This window comes from Nerophis ophidion, linkage group LG10 (genome assembly GCF_033978795.1).
Source record: "Nerophis ophidion isolate RoL-2023_Sa linkage group LG10, RoL_Noph_v1.0, whole genome shotgun sequence".
Classification (NCBI taxonomy): domain Eukaryota; kingdom Metazoa; phylum Chordata; class Actinopteri; order Syngnathiformes; family Syngnathidae; genus Nerophis; species Nerophis ophidion.
In genome coordinates, this window is record NC_084620.1 from 29,608,400 (window position 1) to 29,625,882 (window position 17,483).

The following is a 17,483-nucleotide window of genomic DNA, read 5'->3' on the forward strand; positions in this document are numbered from 1 at the left end:
GGATAGGCTCCAGCCCCACACACCCCAACCCCAAGAGGGACACAGTAGAAAATAGATGGATGAATGTAACTGAGAAATGAGAGATGTATACTTACTATTAACTATCTGTCATTTAGCTGGGGACACCCTACAACTACCTCGAGGAGTTCCCACTCCCCACTGTATGTATTTATTTCAGTTTGCCTTTTCTTTGGCCCACACCTACAATGTTATCAATTTTCTCTGCCCTACAGTAAACACAAAAAATAATGACCTGTATGTTGTTTGGGAACAGTTGGTAATGGTTATGTTCAGTAAAACTTCTCATGAACTCAACTCACCTTAATGTGTGTTCCTAAATTTATCTTAGATGAAGAGAGCAGTTATGATTTTGGTTTACAGAGTAAACAACTAAAAACTAAGGTTTTGGGGATTTTTTTTCTCTAAACCCATATTTTTGTCTTAATATTGCCAAGGACACACAATTTTCCTGGGATTCCTGCACGTCATCTTCATCACTTAAGGAAAAAATGTAATCTCCGGGAGAGAACCCCTCCACCATTTTCAAGTATGTTTCTATTTTTTTTTGAGTGGTCAGCTTGAAGCGTCCCCCTGTCTCTGATTCCCTCATCGTCATGTGACATGAGTGCGTGACTGTTTGGATTTTGCTCGCTAGTATGGATGACCCGTCTTATCTTGCCTGTGCTAGGCCAGTCCATAATGTTTCGCCCTAATCTTAGCTAATTGTGACTCATATACGAACAGCAACCAATCATTATGGATTTTCTCCGTATGTATGGATGTTCTCATTTATCCAGGTCATTGTATTTTCTCCCTATTTTTTTGGCCCGGATTCGCATTCTTTTTTCTTTTTTGTAGCTTGGAAGTAAACTACCGAGTTTCATGGGTCTAAAAGTAGCTAAGCTACATTGAAATGTATTTAAGTACTGCGCCCGTCTCTATTCACTAATGTTTCGAGGAAAACATACAAAATACATGTGTCATGAGACTGAGACTTTATTTCTATTTTTAACATCTATATACATATTGCAATCATTTAAATAGAAAACATACATAAACAGATAAAGATACGCACAGGTTGGCTACAACTTAGTGCAGGGGTGTCCAAAGTCCATTTTTGGCCGGCAACCTTTTTAAAGAATTGCCCCTCGGCATACTCTAAAATACAATAAATAAACGATTAATGAACTATATAATATTGTAGTATTATTTTTAGAATGCTTTTGTTAATAGATATGACACCAATTTGCTTTGTCACTTTGTCAAAACAAAGCCAGGATAGTGATGTTTTTAGTATTTTTAAGGCACAAAACGTATCAAAGTGCCTCTCCCTTTTAATTTTCATGCATGCAGTTTGGACACCCCTGATTTAGTGGTTCAAGTCCATATTTATCATACAAGTATGTAAGCATTAAAGTACCTTTTTTTATCATTAAAAAAGGCGATCCAGTAATTCCCCTGAGACATTTATAACCAGAACTACATGATCTTTAGTGAAAGTTACGCCACTATAATAATATTTAAGAACATGTCGGTAAAGTCATGTCAGACATCAGTCACAAAAAAAAAACAAGGCGCTTTTATGGTGTCACTTTTTAAATACAAACAAAGAATATTTTTTTCTTTTCCCAGAAAAGCCACATGAAAATATAGCAGCATGTTATTTTTTCAATTAAAGTTACACACAGCTGGACTGTGCTCTATTTTAAATTCAGTCCAACAGAAGAAAATGTGCTACCTCCAGCCGGGCTTGCTGGGCTTTGCAGACTCCTTGATGGAGGAGCTGCTGCTGCTAATCCGCTTGTGGCCTTTAGGGGGCGAGAGAGAGTCTCGGGGTGTACTGCTGCTCTCAGTCTTCTTCAGCAACGAGGAGGAGGAAGACGATGAGGAGGAGGAGGGGTCAGGGTGACCTGTAGGTCTGGAGGTGGTCTTGGTGACTCCGAGGAAAGTCGTTCTGGTGAAGGAGGAGGCGCCAGACAAAGGGGCAGATTTAGGGACATTGGGTTGAGGAAGGGCGGCATGTGTCCTCCTAATAGACGAAGAAGCTGTGCTTCGAGTGAAACTGGGGCTTGATGAAGGGTGGGTGCCTTTATGTAGAGGTGTGGAAGGAGCACTCAGACTGGCCCCGCCCCCGAGGGCCCGCAAAGTGGAGCGGCACATTTTTTCCTCCGGCTTTCGGACTGGCGTCTTCCTCTGCAAGTCCTGATTCCGAACACCTGGAAGTTTTTGTTCCTTTGACTCCTTGAAGAGGCTGGAGCGTCGGGATGAGGGGGCAGTGGAGGGCTTCTCTCCAAGGGGCTTTTGAGGGGATGGCATTCCTCTATTGGTCCTGGAGATAGGAACCACCCTCCTCATGTTCTGGGTCTCCGTGCTGTTGAGGGTGCGCACCTGTTTGGGTTTGACCCTAGTTTTGGAGGTAGTGATGAGGCTCTTAGTGGGCGCCGCTTCTCTGTTCACGTGACAAGACGCCGCCTTCTTGCGATTGTCACCTGTCGACCGTGCAGCATTGTAATTGGTGGACCTTTGCGATGTTGCCTCTCGACCAGCCGCTTCTGGCCGAGTAGCGAAATCGGATGTCGTGGGAGGAGTTACGGGGGCGACGCCGAGTAGTGAGGAAGGCACTGGTTGGCTCTTGATGGGTTCTGGTTTACTATTGGTTGAATGCTTTGGTTTAGAGGGTTTGTGATTGGCCAGGGCTGAGGAGGCGGGCTTGACTATTTGCTCGCTTGCCGCCTTGCAGACGCCTGTCACGCACCACACGACAACCTTTTCGTCGCCATCCTCCTGCACATCTGTGATGGCGACGTCCTCCTGGTCGCCGTGGAGACAAGCGCTGCTGTGTGACATGTCTTCTGCCCAGCGGGCAGCCTTGGCGGCGACCTCGTTGAAGCCCTTCAGTTCAGGAACCAGCGAGCGCTTCTCTAAAAGCACAGCCATGTTATTGTTAGCCGTGCTGACGTTGTCATCGCCAACCGCTGAAGATATTCGGCGCTCGCTAGGTTCCGAAAGTGACGCCTTGGCGGCAAAGGCCGAACTGAGGTCATTTTTCCCGTTATTGTTCAAGTCGGAGATGGCGTCCTCTTGGCTGTCACGTGTCGGATGATCGTTGAGGTTTGCGGCGTGCTTTGTTGTTGTACGGCGAAGAGGGTGGGTTTCTGTCATGGGTGGCGTGTGAGGGGCGGAGTCTGAGCCGGTAGGCTTCTGGTGGTTTACGGTTGCCAATCCGAGTGTCGTCAATTCCCGGTCGATGGCAAGCGAGGGTGAGGTGGATGACGAGTGTCGGGATCGCCGCAAGCTCCCTGTGCGTGTCCGAGGAGAACACAAGCTGCTGGACAGTGAGCAGGACTTTGGCGAGAGGAGCTCCAAGAGCATGCTAGCCTTGTCGTCGGGCAATATGGCCGCCGAAAGGTCCGTCTCGCTGCTGCAGTGCACGCCGATGGCTCCGACCACCTGCAACACCCACAAGACAATCGTTTCTTTCCCTGGCTCAGATGTTTGTGTATGTTTGTGTGCCGCTACCTCCTCGCCACCAGCCCAGGAATGTCTCTTAAGCTCCTCTGACACCTGTAACCGACTGCGACGAGCCGCTTCCTTCGCTTCTCGCTCTTTGTTGTCCTACAGCCATCAAATATTAAACAGAAATAAAGACTCACCTAAAGCTAACACTCTTTTGCAGGCGTACCTTGACGGCATCTGTGAACTTGCAGCAGAAACTCTGCAGGACGCTTAAGCAGTCGTCCAGGCGAAAGGTCTGGTTGTCCTCGCAGAAGAACTCGGTCAAGTCCCCGACCTCCTGATTTAACAGCTGCCTGTCGTCGCGTAGCGAGCACAGCGACGCCGCTGCATGCTAATGTGACAAAGTAACACAAAAAACAAACAAACATGTGACACGGTGAGTTGACCTACTCAGTGGCCTAGTTGTTAGAGTGTCCGCCCTGAGATCGGTAGGTTGCAAAGTCCTACCAAAGACTAAAGAAATGGGACCCATTACCTCCCTGCTTGGCACTCAGCAATCAAGGGTTGGAATTGGGGGTTAAATCACCAAAAATGGATCCAGGGCGCGGCACCACTACTGCCCACTGCTCCCCTCACCTCCCAGGGGGTGGAACAAGAGGGATGGGTCGAATGCAGAGGACAAATTTCACCACACTTAGTGTGTGTGTGACAATCATTGGTACTTCAACTTTAACTTGACACAAAGGATCTACAACATTGGTTGTCAAACTTCTTTCACAAAGTGCCACCATAGAAAACACTTGGCTCTCCAAGTACCACCATAATGACCAACATTTAGATTCAGTAGCGTAGAAGGCCAAAGTATTCATTAAAAACAAGGCATAGGACACTTGCACACCAATTTTGGCTATGCCCTGAGATTCAAGATTTCTGGAGTTCGATTTTCAGATGGTATTCTCATATACTTAAAGTAAATCTGGATCCGGACCCTGAAACTGCTTTTCTTGGCATTTCTAACACTGGTTCGGAATGTTAGCACAGTGGTGGCCTATGGTATGGTCATAGCAAAGAGATGCATTTTGAGAGTGTGGAAATCTGACTCACCACCGAAGTTTGATGCCTGGTTGAGGGAGCTGGTGGGAATCCTCCACATTCAAAAACTGAGATATGACATATCTGGTAACTTACATAAATTTCGGAATGTGTGGAGACCTATCTTGGAATACCTGGAACGGTAGTCAACCCCCCTAAGACGTATATGTTTTGGCATAATTGATGTGATTGATGAAAGTGGACATTCAAGTGATATGTTTAGCTTCTTTGTATGTATTTTGTTTTTTACATGTTATGTGTGTAAAAAACATCTTCATCCATTATTTTTTGTTTTTATTTGATTTATTTATTTTTCTATTTTATTACATGTGTATATGTTTGTATTAAGAAAACTGACAGTAGAAATACTCTGGAAAAAAAACAAAAACAAAAACAAGGCATAGGTTTTGTTTAAAAAGATTTGGCCACTTTAACATTGCACACAATTTGACCAGTAACACTATGTTTAAACATTAGAAAAATAAAACACTGTACTTTAATCAAGGCATCCTTTGGTGTACCACTAGATGGAGCCTGCATACCATTAGTGGTACCACAGTTTGAGAATTACTGAGACAACACCTGCTGTGATGAGGTGGCGACTTGTCCAGGGTGTACCTCGCCTTCCGCCAGAATGCAGCTGAGATAGGCTCTGGCGTCCCCCCGCGAACCCGGAAGGGACAATCAGTAGAAAATGGATGAATGGGATGGACACTATACCTGCAGGAAGCTGTCCAGCTGCTGCAGGAGCTCCATGTCCTTCTGGACGCTCTCCTCCACTGCGCGCGTGCGGGACGTCAGCCACTGCAGTTCGTTGTCCAGCGTCTCCAAGGAGATCCTGCACCGTACAAGTCCCTTACTAAAGCAGTTTTAAAGACCCACAAGAGGATACCGTTTCTCACCTGGACGCAGCCCGAACGTGATGCAACTTCAACGGGAAGTCCAACAGCTTCTCGTCTTTTTTCTTAGCTTCCTGCCAAGATTAGCTCGAATTAGTCACAGCTTCCAGCGTGTTTTGTTGTTGTTACTAACCAGAGCCACAAAGTGCAACAGATTCATCCCTGGTTTGTTGGCTTTGGTGTCGGCCAGAGACAAGAGGGACGAGAGCTTGAAGCCCGCCGCGTTGCCAGCAAAGCTCCCCTGAAAGACATTTGGACTTGAGCACGCCAGCACTTCTTCATCTCACGCACGCTCGCACTCACGGCGTTCAGGATGTTCCCTGCCTGCAGCACCAGGTGGAGAACGGCGTGCAGTTCCTGGCAGCCCAGCACCTCTGGAGGGGGCAAGATGGAGCATGTTGCAGGTTTAGTTCACAGGTGGATAAGAATAGCAAGGGTGTGTGAATATGTTGGGAAGACGTGACGATCATGCAGATGCGTCACCTTTCGTTGCCGAGCGAAGTGCGCCGACGTCAGCCCTCAGGGCCTCGCATGAACTGGGAAACTCCTCCTTCAACAACATGGCCTCGATGCGTGCCTTGTAACTACAAGTATAGAAAAGAGACAGACTCATGAGGACATTTGCCCCATTTTAGAATCTCTTTTTATTTATTTTTCAAATGACCTATTTGTTTTTAGAATCAGAAACAGTTTCTCTGCAATGTTCCAAAGACAAGACTTGTAAGCTCAGAGGTGATCGGGGTTTTGTTTGTTTGTGGAATGATTTGCGTTTGAATATGAGAAAAGCCTCTTTGGTCATTTTATTTTCTTATCATGAAATTAAAACTAAGAAATTATTGGTTTATTTGAATTTTATTTTGAAATACATAAAATATAAAGTAAAGCATTTTTCCTTTTCGTGTCAAAAAAATCATTTATTACATTCAAATTTTGTTTTATAGAATTCTTGTAGCAAAAATTAAAATAATTTAAATGAAATATAATATAGTGTACATATATAGAGAGATAGTATATAAAATATATACATTTTAAAATAAATAAATCTAAAATGAAAATGAAATTATTTTTAGAGATCCAGTTATTGCTTTTCAATCCACTTTGACACTCATTGTTTCGTATTTTAAAATGAAATTCAGATAAACTAATTGCTTTTTGAATTTTAATTCCATTTTCACGAAACAAAATTTCAATAACCAAAATATACATTGAGCCTCTTCATTGAATGTTTTTAAATCTCTTCTTTAAAAACATCTCTTTTTCTTCGGCCAGATTTTGCAGGCTTTTGCCTAAATTGGCAGCAGCTTTTTCTGAAATCTGCAATCGTTTTGAAAGGGTCATACAATGATTTAAACCCTTCCTTGTGGTCTCGCCTACATCAGTGGTCCCCAACCTTTTTGTAGCTGTGGACCGGTCAACGCTTGATTATTTGTAGTTTATTTATTTATTTATTTTCTTGTCATGAAAAAGGGAGTTTTTTTGGGTTGGTGCATTAACTGTAAGTGTATCTTGTGTTTTTTATGTTGAATTCATAAAAAAAAAAAAAAAAAAAAAAATATTAAAAATTCTTCTGCGGCCCTGTACCAATCGAGGCCCGGTGGTCGAGGACCACTGGTCTACATTACATGTAATGGTGGATCTTTGGTCAAAATTTTGCAAAGATTTGGTTTTACAGACCATCTTCAAACCGCTTTCTGACCGTCTCTCTGGGATGCGCCGTCTTATTTACGTGCCTCCACTTCAACAGCATCTTCTCTCCGTCAGCCATGTTGTAATTTTTAGCACTTCCATATCGAGTCTACTGGCAGATATAAGTTAAAACCATACGCTACTTTATATTACAAATGTTGACAGCGAAGGATGCATGTGCATGTTTGAGCCAGTCTGCTCCCCAAGAAGAGGCTAGAGGAAAAAGAAGGATCTTATTGACTACAACGTCGGACTACAACTGAATAAAGATGGCGGACTCATGCAAAGCTCTTTGGGTAAATCTCTACCATATATGAAGGTATCTGCTGATGTAACTGGGGCAAAATACATCACTGAAGTCTTAAATTCCAAACGGCTCCTTTGGAACAAGTTTGGAAAAAGGCAAGATTGTTTTATAAACTTCTTCGCTATGTCTCCATGGTTTGATTTAAAAAAAATGGACTTAAGAAGACCCCAAATACACACAAAGAAGTACAAACGCCCCCTTAAGACTTATTTTTTCCATTATTGAATGTTGTGAGTTTATGAATTTGTCATCAATGTTTTAAGTATTCCTTGTAACCTCTACCTCAAAAAGCACAGGATGGAAAAACAAATATTGTATTGATGTTTTATTTGTTTTGTATTGCAATAATTTAAGAGTAGACACTAGTTGGCAGGAAAAGCACATACTCAGCCCAAGTTGTTTGTTGTTTGCAAATGAGCAAAATCTGTTGTCATTTGTTTTACCCTGGATAATTAAAGATTAAATAAGTATATAAATACATGTACACATCGAGAGGAGCCAGATGAGGTGGTTCGGGCATCTGGTCAGGATGCCACCCGAATGCCTCCCTAGGGAGGTGTTTATGGCACCTCCGACCGGTAGGAGGCCACGGGGAAGACCCAGGACAGGTTGGGAAGACTACATCTCCCAACTGGCCTGGGAACGCTTCGGGATCCCCCGGGAAGAGCTGGACAAAGTGGCTGGGAAGAGGGAAGTCTGGGCTTCCCTGCTTAGGCTGCTGCCCCCACGACATGACCTCGGATAAGCGGAACAAGATAAAGGGATGGATGGATAAATACATGTAAAAGTGGAAGTGTAAATGTTGTATATGCTACATTACCAAGAAGACTTATTGCTGCATACAGGAACAGGAAATAGGTGTTACATATGTGCCGTTTGAGCAATAAAGAGTTCATATTTTTTTTACATGAAAATAACATACTTTCTGATGAGAGAGTTGACGTACATGTTTTTTTTGCCGGAAATCATGTTTATTTGCAAAAATGTGCAGCCAAGTTGCGGGTTTTGGACAAAATGTTGAGGCCGTGCATAACTTGGTTGAATTTGCGTGAATTGGAGCAATCGCCATATCGCAAATTTCTGAAGGGATTGACTTTTTACGTTTTTGATGTTTTTCTTTCCTATGTAGTATCTGATTTGGTTTAAGCCTACTTTTTTATATTGATTCAATCGTCTGTTTTTATTGTGGTTTACTTTAGAACTCTTGAGCCGCTTTTTTATGTCTCAATTTATCATAGGCTCTTAGGACTATTTTATTGTCTTTGTTATTATGTGTGTATGTATGTATGTATACGTTTTTTTTATTTTTTTTAGAATAATTACGATTGATCGCCTGTATAATTTACATCAACTTAAAAAACAGTCCAGTATATAGACACAAATGCAATTTTATTGTGAGAAGGTCATCCAGGAACATTTTTTATAATGTTTTACTTGAATACTCAATATTTACTTGTTCAAAACAGTTTTACCTCAAGTTTGTTTGGCAGTGGAATTTGCCAGTGAGCACACCAGTTGGAATCTCCTCACTAATCTTTGCACTGACATATAGATTGACCTGATCACTGACCGTATAACAACCCATGCCGCATTTCAGCTAACCATCTACAGTTAGGGTAAAGGAATATGAACAGTTGATTAATCTTCGTATATGATTAATGCAATAGTTTTTGTTGATTACATGAGTGTGTGAATGTGTGTGTGAATGGGCGAATGTGAAAATACTGTTTAAGCGCTTTGGGCTCCTTAAAAAGGGCTAGAAAAGCGCTATACAAGAACAACCCATTTACCATTTACCATGAGTTAACTCCTTATTTTTGACAGTCCTATATTATTTTATTCATTATTTTTGCTCTACTGGTTATTTTCCATCCGTCCATTTTTTAAACCGCTTATCATAATTAGGTTGGCGGGTTAGCTGCAGCCTATTCCAACTGACTTTGGGCGAGAGGCGTGGTCACCTTAAACTGGTCCCCAGCCAATTTGCAGGGCACACATAGACAATCATACACACTCACATTCATACCCATGGACAATTTAGAGTCTTCAATTGACCTAAGATGAATATTATTGGAAAGTGGGAGGAAGCCGGAGTACCCGGAGAAAAATCACACATCATTTCAACTCCACACAGAAATGTCCTGACTCTGTGGACTGTGCGTCTCGCTCTCAAAAGAAAGTTGGATCAGCAGTTCACCTGGGGAGTTGAATCAGCAGGTACACAAAGGCGTCGGCAAATGAGAGCTTGGAGATGTCACTGTGGTATGCAGTCATTTTCTCCACCTTGGCAAAGAGAAAAGATGCGGGCACCATTAGCACAAGGGTGCTTTTAAAAGGTTGCCAGTGGTGTGAAAGTCATGTCGTGATGTTGTTCACAATGATCTTAACTAACACATTTCGCTTATCTTTCTCACCCTATATTTATCTCCTTTCTTTTGTATTTCAAGTTATCATTACATAAATGTATTGTTGCATTTGAAACAATTGTATTGTTGATAATAGAGGTAATTATTGTATTTATTCATTATCAGTAGTGTTATTTTAGTAGTATTTTTTTGCTCCATTTGTAGTGCAATAATTAATGTTCATTGTCATTTCTTTGTTATTGTGTTAATTCTCCAAGGCGCCTCCGATTTTGGGGCGCTCTACCTTCCTCATTTTTAACCCGATTCAAACCGTTCCAACTTCAAACTGTTCAGCCTATTCGGGAATCACGGGTTTTCCCTTGACAAATTCCAAAAATTCCCACAATTCCTGGTTTTCCGAGACATTTTTCCCATTCAAAATGAATTGGCCCTTTTTCAAACTTCCACCATTTCCAAAATATTCAACCTCTTCAAACCATTCCACCTTCAACACATTCCACCATCCTGGAAATCCAAACTACCTTTTTTCCGAGTTCAAAGACACTTTTCAAAACCCCATTTCCACCCTTTTTTCTAGCGACTACTCCTTCAACATTTTTCAACACATTTCAACTGTTCCACTGCCAAAATATTCATCTTAAATAGGACAACAAACTAAGTTTTTTTTTTGAACTCGGAACGTTGCTGGTTTTCTCAAAATTCCGTAACACCATTTCTCAATTCAATATGTTACTACTTAAACATTTCTCGACTGATTTGAACAATTCCAACACCAACTCTTTCAGAACATTTCCTTTTTTTTTTTTTTAGCATTTTCAAAAAAATGTTCTCTTCTCCTAAAATTCCCATTGAAATGAATGGGAAATTTTCCTAAGTTACAAAACAAATTCCGGTTTTCCTGAAAATTTAAACCCTTCAACATTTAAACTATTCCAACATTAAAACTATTCTTACATTCATACTACAATCTCACAGCATTTCAGTTCAACTTCAGCATTAGAGCATAATATTTACTTCACTAACTGCTTCTTTGCTATCAATTTTCTTATCATATTGGTAAATATCATATTTGCTGATGTTGTTCTGTTATTGTTGTGATTGTTATTGTAACTGTTGTTGTCTTATTCCCCTCTAATCCCTGCAATTTCCCCCTCTGTCTTCCTTTTTTCCTCTCTATGTCCCCTCCTGCTGCGGTCCGGCTGAGCCAAACATTAATCTAAATCCATTCAATAAAGTCAAACACAAATAAGGCAACAAGAGAAGTATTCCACACTTCACATCAACAATATGATTTGCCTTGGTAGCTGGAGAGGACAAAAAAAACCACAATTAACTTATTGGCGCTTTTAACGCTGATTGAGTGATTTATTCCTTACTTACAACATTGGTTTTGTTGTGCAATATTACTAATGAAAGCTTTCCTTCCCATTTTCTCACACACTCCAGATCCTTAACCGTTACAAGTTTGTCAGTGTGAAAGCGTGTCACCTCATCCGTCTCGGGCAGCAGCTTAAGCAGCTCTCTCAGACGCTCCGCCCCATACGGCTCACTGTTGCCATGGTGGATGTCGTCAACGATGGCCTGATTGGACCTGAAACATGATCATAATGAGGAATTAACAGGAAGCGCATCAATGCTATGTTAGTATTCCCATGAGAGCATCACGTTCACACCGCCATGTGTCACCGTGTTAAGTAAACACGCTCTGAACATCGCAAACACAAACACACTCGTCATGCCAGACCCTGTGCACGACTTCACGCCATCATGACACCAGCATGGTCGCGTGTGTTTCACCCACAACACCTTGGCAATGAGGGTGAGCAGTCGCGCACACGCCACACCATCATAAAAGTGTGTCACCTCTTGAACTGCTTGAGGAAGATGGCCACGTTCATGCCCCTCTTGGAGTCCATGATGGAGACCTGCAGGGCGACAGGTGGTCACATTCCCCTTACACATCATCATCGTCATCAGGCGTCACCTTACCACATCTTTCGTCTCTCGTAGTGAGCTGCGGACCCTCCCTCCCCTGGTGGGCACGGTCTTAGTGTTCAATTGGCCAAACAGCTCCTCCACCGTTTGGGCATCGATCTCGTACTGCTGCTGCACCCGCCCCTGGGTCCAAAGGTTGGTGCGTCCCCTTACCTGCCAGGAAGTTAGACACCTCACAGTATATGGCAAGACAACACCCCTCACATCACAGCTACCATTTTAATACATCTTCTCATGTACACTATATTGGCAAAAGTATTTGGCCACCTGCTTTGATTCACATAATATGAACTTGAAGTGCCATCCCATTCCTAACCCATAGGGTTCAATATGATGTCGGTCCACCTTGTGCAGCTATTACAGCTTCAACTCTTCTGGGAAGACTGTCCACAAGGTTGTGGAGTGTGTTTATAGGAAGGTGAGGTCACACACTGATGTTGGTCGAGAAGGCCTGGCTCTCAGTCTCCGTTTCTAATTCATCCCGAAGGTGTTCTATCGGGTTAAGGTCAGGACTCTGTGCAGGCCAGTCAAGTTCATCCACACCAGATTCTGTCATCCATGTCTTTACAAACCTTGCTTTGTACACTGGCGCACAGTCATGTTGGAAGAGGAAGGGGCCCGCTCCAAACTGTTCCCACAAGGTTGGGAGCATGGAATTGTCCAAAATGTTTTGGTATTCTGGAGCATTAAAATTTCCTTTCACTGAAATTAAGGGGTCAAACCCAACTCCTGAAAAACAACTAAACACCGTAAATCCTTCACCACCAAATTTAACACTCGGCACAATGCAGTCCGAAAAGTACCGTTCTCCTGGCAACCTCCAACCCCAGACTCGTCCATCAGATTGCCAGATGGAAAAGCGTGATTCATCACTGCAGAGAACGCGTCTCCACTGCTCTACAGTCCAGTGCTTTACACAACTGCATCTGATGCTCTGCACAATCAATGGACTTGGTGATGTATGGGTTAGATGCAGCTGCTCGGCCATGGAAACCCACTCCATGAAGCCCTTTGCATACTGCACGTGGGCTAATTGAAAAGTCACATGAAGTTTGGAGCTCTGTAGCAACTCTTTGCACTATGCGCTTCAGTATCCGCTGACCCCTCTCTGTCAGTTTACGTGGCCTACCACTTTGTGGCTGAGTTGCTGTTGTTCCCAAACTCTTCCATTTTCTTATAGTAAAGCCGACCGTTGACTTTGGAATATTTAGGAGCGAGGAAACTTCATGACTGGATTAATTAGACAGGTGGCATCCTATGACAGTTACACGCTGGAAATCACTGCGCTCCTGAGAGCAGCCCATTCTTTCACAAATGTTTGTAGAAACAGTCACCATGCCTAAGTGCTTCATTTTATACACCTGTGGCCGGGCCAAGTGATTAGAACACCTGATTCTGATCATTTGGATGGGTGGCCAAATACTTTTTGCAATATAGTGTATCTTGTCTATACTTTACAGTAGTCGGTGTACAGCTTTTATAGCAATACATATGTACTATCCCCTTAAAATGAGCAAACATTATACCTCATTGGTACTTCACACTTAAGAGCGTTTTGAGTGTTCCGCTTTAAGTTAAATTCGACTTATAAGCTTCCTAGCCGTTGTAGAAGCGAAGATCCGCCCAAAACATCTTGAATTACTCGCTAGCATTAGCTTATAGCGAAAGATGGACATAGCTTTGTTGTTCCAACCAAAGCAAGTGCGAGGGACAGTGCTAGGAAGAAAAACAGACAATATTCATTTAAATAACTAAATAAATAATTAAAAACATGAGAGGGAGTCTCGCCAACTTGGTGAAGCAATTCAAACGTATCACTGCTGGTTTGCACCACACTGAAGCAAAATGAGCCAAATGCAAGCCAAGGATGTAAAACAGGGGTTGGGAACCTTTTTGGCTGAGAGAGCCCCGAAAGCCAAATATTTTAAAATGTATTTCCGTGAGAGCCATATAATATTTTTTAACACTGAATACAACTAAATGCGTGCATTTTTCAGTAAGACCAACATTTTTAGAGTATAATAAGTCTCTTGTTCTTTTTGATAACATTGTTATTCTGAAGCTAACCGATAATAAATAAAATACTACTGTAAGCGACCGGAATGAGAATCAGCACCTCCAAGTCCGAGTCCATGGTTCTCGCCCGGAAAAGGGTGGAATGCCATCTCCGGGTTGGGGAGGAGACCCTGCCCCAAGTGGAGGAGTTCAAGTACCTAGGAGTCTTGTTCACGAGTGAGGGAAGAGTGGATCGTGAGATCGACAGGCGGATCGGTGCGGCGTCTTCAGTAATGCGGACGTTGTACCGATCTGTTGTGGTGAAGAAGGAGCTGAGCCGGAAGGCAAAGCTCTCAATTTACCGGTCGATCTACGTTCCCATCCTCACCTATGGTCATGAGCTTTGGGTCATGACCGAAAGGATAATATCACGGGTACAAGCGGCCGAAATGAGTTTCCTCCGCCGGGTGGCGGGGCTCTCCCTTAGAGATAGGGTGAGAAGCTCTGCCATCCGGGAGGGACTCAAAGTAAAGCCGCTGCTCCTTCACATCGAGAGGAGCCAGATGAGGTGGTTCGGGCATCTGGTCAGGATGCCACCCGAACGCCTCCCTAGGGAGGTGTTTAGGGCACGTCCAACCGGTAGGAGGCCACGGGGAAGACCCAGGACACGTTGGGAAGACTATGTCTCCCGGCTGGCCTGGGAACGCCTCGGGATCCCCCGGGAAGAGCTAGACGAAGTGGCTGAGGAGAGGGAAGTCTGGGTTTCCCTGCTTAGGCTGTTGCCCCCGCGACCCGACCTCGGATAAGCGGAAGATGATGGATGGATGGACTTCTTACCATGAATGCAACTTCTAGATAACGGATGAATGGATTAAAATGCATGAGAATGTTTTATATTTTGAATGTTATTTTTAACACTGTGAATGCAGCTGAGATAGGCTCCAGCACCCCCCACGACCCGAACGGGACAAGTGGTAGAAAATGGATGGATGGATGAATTACCAGCGGAATTATTCATTACTTATCGTGTTAAGCAATGTCAGCTAAGATTCATCCGAGAGCCAGATGCAGTCATCAAGAGAGCCACATCTGGCTCGAGAGCCATAGGTTCCCTACCCGTGATGTAAAATAATATAAGGATATAAACAGCAGGCATTTATACATTAAAATATGGAGAAGCTGCTAATGGTGTGTTTGACGGAAAAGCAACTGGAAGGACATACCAATCAATCAATCAATCAATCAATCAATCAATCAATCAATCAATCAATCAATCAATCAATATTTATATAGCTCTAAATCACAAGTGTCTCAAAGGGTTGCACATGCCACAACAACATCCTTGGTTCAGATCCCACATAAGGGCAAGGAAAAACTCACAACCCAGTGGAATGTCAATGTGAATGACTATGAGAAACCTTGGAGAGGACTGCAGCTGTGGATGACCCGCCCCTCTAGTGGAGACCGGATGCAATGGACGTCGAGTGGGTCTAACATAATAGTGAGAGTCCGGTCCATAGTGAATCTTACATAATAGTGAGAGTCCAGTCCATAGTGTGGCCATCAGGAGACCTTATTACTACATTACTTTAGACCGGGGGGGCCCATCACGTCGATCGCGAGCTACTGGTCGATTGGCCTTTAACAAATAGACCTCAAAATTAGTGATCATCAATCTTCACTATAACGTCACTTTCGTCACTTGATTGACATTAAAGGCACCCAAGGATCTTGTGAGATGACGCTGGCTGCAGCAACCTCAGTGTGAAAGGATAAACACTATCAGGAAGGCGATAAATAGACTCTCACGCCGTACCTGCCATCAAAAACCCAAAGACCAACCACGCAGTTCCTGTCTTCACAATAAAAGTGCGGCTCCATCCTGCCTGCGCTAACAAAATAAGAGCCTCAGACAGCTAGCGCACACAAGCTGGCAAGCTACGGAGTTTGCCTTCAATGTATTTCTTGTCAAGGATACGAGTATGGGAGCTGGACAAATACGATGCCAAAAACCAACCACTTTCATGTGGTATTGGACAGAACGAAAATGTAGAAGTTATCAGCCCGACTTTGATTCCTGTCTTGATTGCAATCAATGCAAGTCATCAGAATCAGGTAATACGCCAACTTATATTCTCGTCTTCATGAAAGAAGGGATTCTTTTTGTGTTACACATCCTTGTATTTTTTATTAAAAGACGAGCTTCAAGAGGCTGTCACCTGAAATGGCTTTCACTTCACAGGTGTGCTTGAAGCTCACTGAGAGAATGCCAAGAGTGTTCAAAGCAGTAATCAGAGAAAAGGGTGGCTATTTTTAAGAAACTAGAATATAAAACATGTTTTCAATTATTTCATATTTTTTTATTAAGTACATAACGCCACATGTGTTCATTCATAGTTTTGATGCCTTCAGTAACAATCTACAATTGAGAGAATGCCAAGAGTGTGCAAAGCAGTAATCAGAGCAAAGGATGGCTATTTTGAAGAAGCTACAAGATAAAACATGTTTTCAATGATTTTACCTTTTTTTTGTTAAGTAGATAACTCCACATGTGATCATTCATAGTTTTGATGCCTTCAGTGACAATCTACAATGTAAATAGTCATGAAAATAACAAAAACAAATTGAATTAATAGATGTGTCCAAACTTTTGGGCCGTACTGTATATATTCACACACATTTGAAGATGAGATCATCTCGACTTGGTCATTTGAAAAGTAGCTCGTCTGCTGAAAAACTGTGGACACCCCTGCTTTAGGCAATACTGTACTTGATTGTTCTACATTGTGTTGTATTGTTTTTATATAATATTTCTTATCTAAAAGTGTGTTTTGCTTTTTAAAAGGCATGTTTAAGGGTAAGTGTGCTGTTTTGGAGGAGGGGCGGGGGGCCCAGGCACCAATCAAAATTTAATAACATTTTTGTTTCTGAGGGAGACGATTATTACTAAGTGTTTTGAGTTAAGAGCTCTGTCACAGAACCAATTAAGTGCGTAGGTTGAGGTACTACTGTTTTGTGTTGTTTGAATATCTGGCCATGCAAGCAAGTTCATTGTGTCTGGCCTACAGTCAAGCATAGTGGTGGTGGTGTCATGGTTTGGGGGTGCATGAGTGCTGTCACTACTGGGGAGCTGGGGAACAAGGATCACAGTGTAAGCGCCATTGTTATCCAGCACTGCCTTGATCCTCTTGGACATGGACTTGTGCGGAGAGACACTTGAGAATACACCACATATGTTTCATTGTGTTCAGGTGTAGAGGAAACATACTTGGACACTCCATTTTCTCCACTTTTAGCTTCCTCAGCCAGGCACTTGACTATCTCGGAGGTGTGCTTTGCTTCCTTACTATTTAAAAAAACTGCCATGCGACCTAGTTTCTAACTTCTTAATGTCATGGTACTTGTCAATTAGGGATGGACAATATGGCCTGAAATCCACAACTCGATGTATTTTGCAGCCTCGTGCGCTAACAATATATATATCACAATATATTATTTGGTATGTCTATTTTTATTAGAACTATTTCAAAACAGGTTGAAAGGCTCCTAATTTAGCGGCTGATGTATGCGGTAACATGTTGCATCATTTCCAGTTGTATTCCTCAAAACAATTCTTAATCTACTTGCTCATTTACTGTCAATAGTTGCTTACTTTGTTTTTTTTAAATCTAATTTTCTGTTAAAATG

General features: G+C 42.7%; 1 protein-coding gene across 1 annotated transcript in view; it reads right to left on the reverse strand.

Annotated features, from left to right (window-relative positions):
* Positions 1–980: 980 nt before the first annotated feature.
* The window catches only part of LOC133560628 (FH2 domain-containing protein 1-like), a 35,216-nt gene continuing 18,713 nt past the window's right edge, over positions 981–17,483 (reverse strand). Inside the window, exons 3-14 of the mRNA XM_061913353.1 lie at positions 11,796–11,954; positions 11,670–11,731; positions 11,295–11,397; positions 9,638–9,723; positions 5,931–6,031; positions 5,751–5,821; positions 5,581–5,688; positions 5,451–5,521; positions 5,269–5,386; positions 3,683–3,847; positions 3,520–3,615; positions 981–3,450 (exon numbers count right to left, since the gene is read on the reverse strand). Coding sequence (XP_061769337.1) covers positions 1,735–3,450; positions 3,520–3,615; positions 3,683–3,847; positions 5,269–5,386; positions 5,451–5,521; positions 5,581–5,688; positions 5,751–5,821; positions 5,931–6,031; positions 9,638–9,723; positions 11,295–11,397; positions 11,670–11,731; positions 11,796–11,954 — 2,856 coding nt within the window. The 3' untranslated portion in view covers positions 981–1,734. The remainder of the gene's footprint in view (positions 3,451–3,519; positions 3,616–3,682; positions 3,848–5,268; positions 5,387–5,450; positions 5,522–5,580; positions 5,689–5,750; positions 5,822–5,930; positions 6,032–9,637; positions 9,724–11,294; positions 11,398–11,669; positions 11,732–11,795; positions 11,955–17,483) is intronic.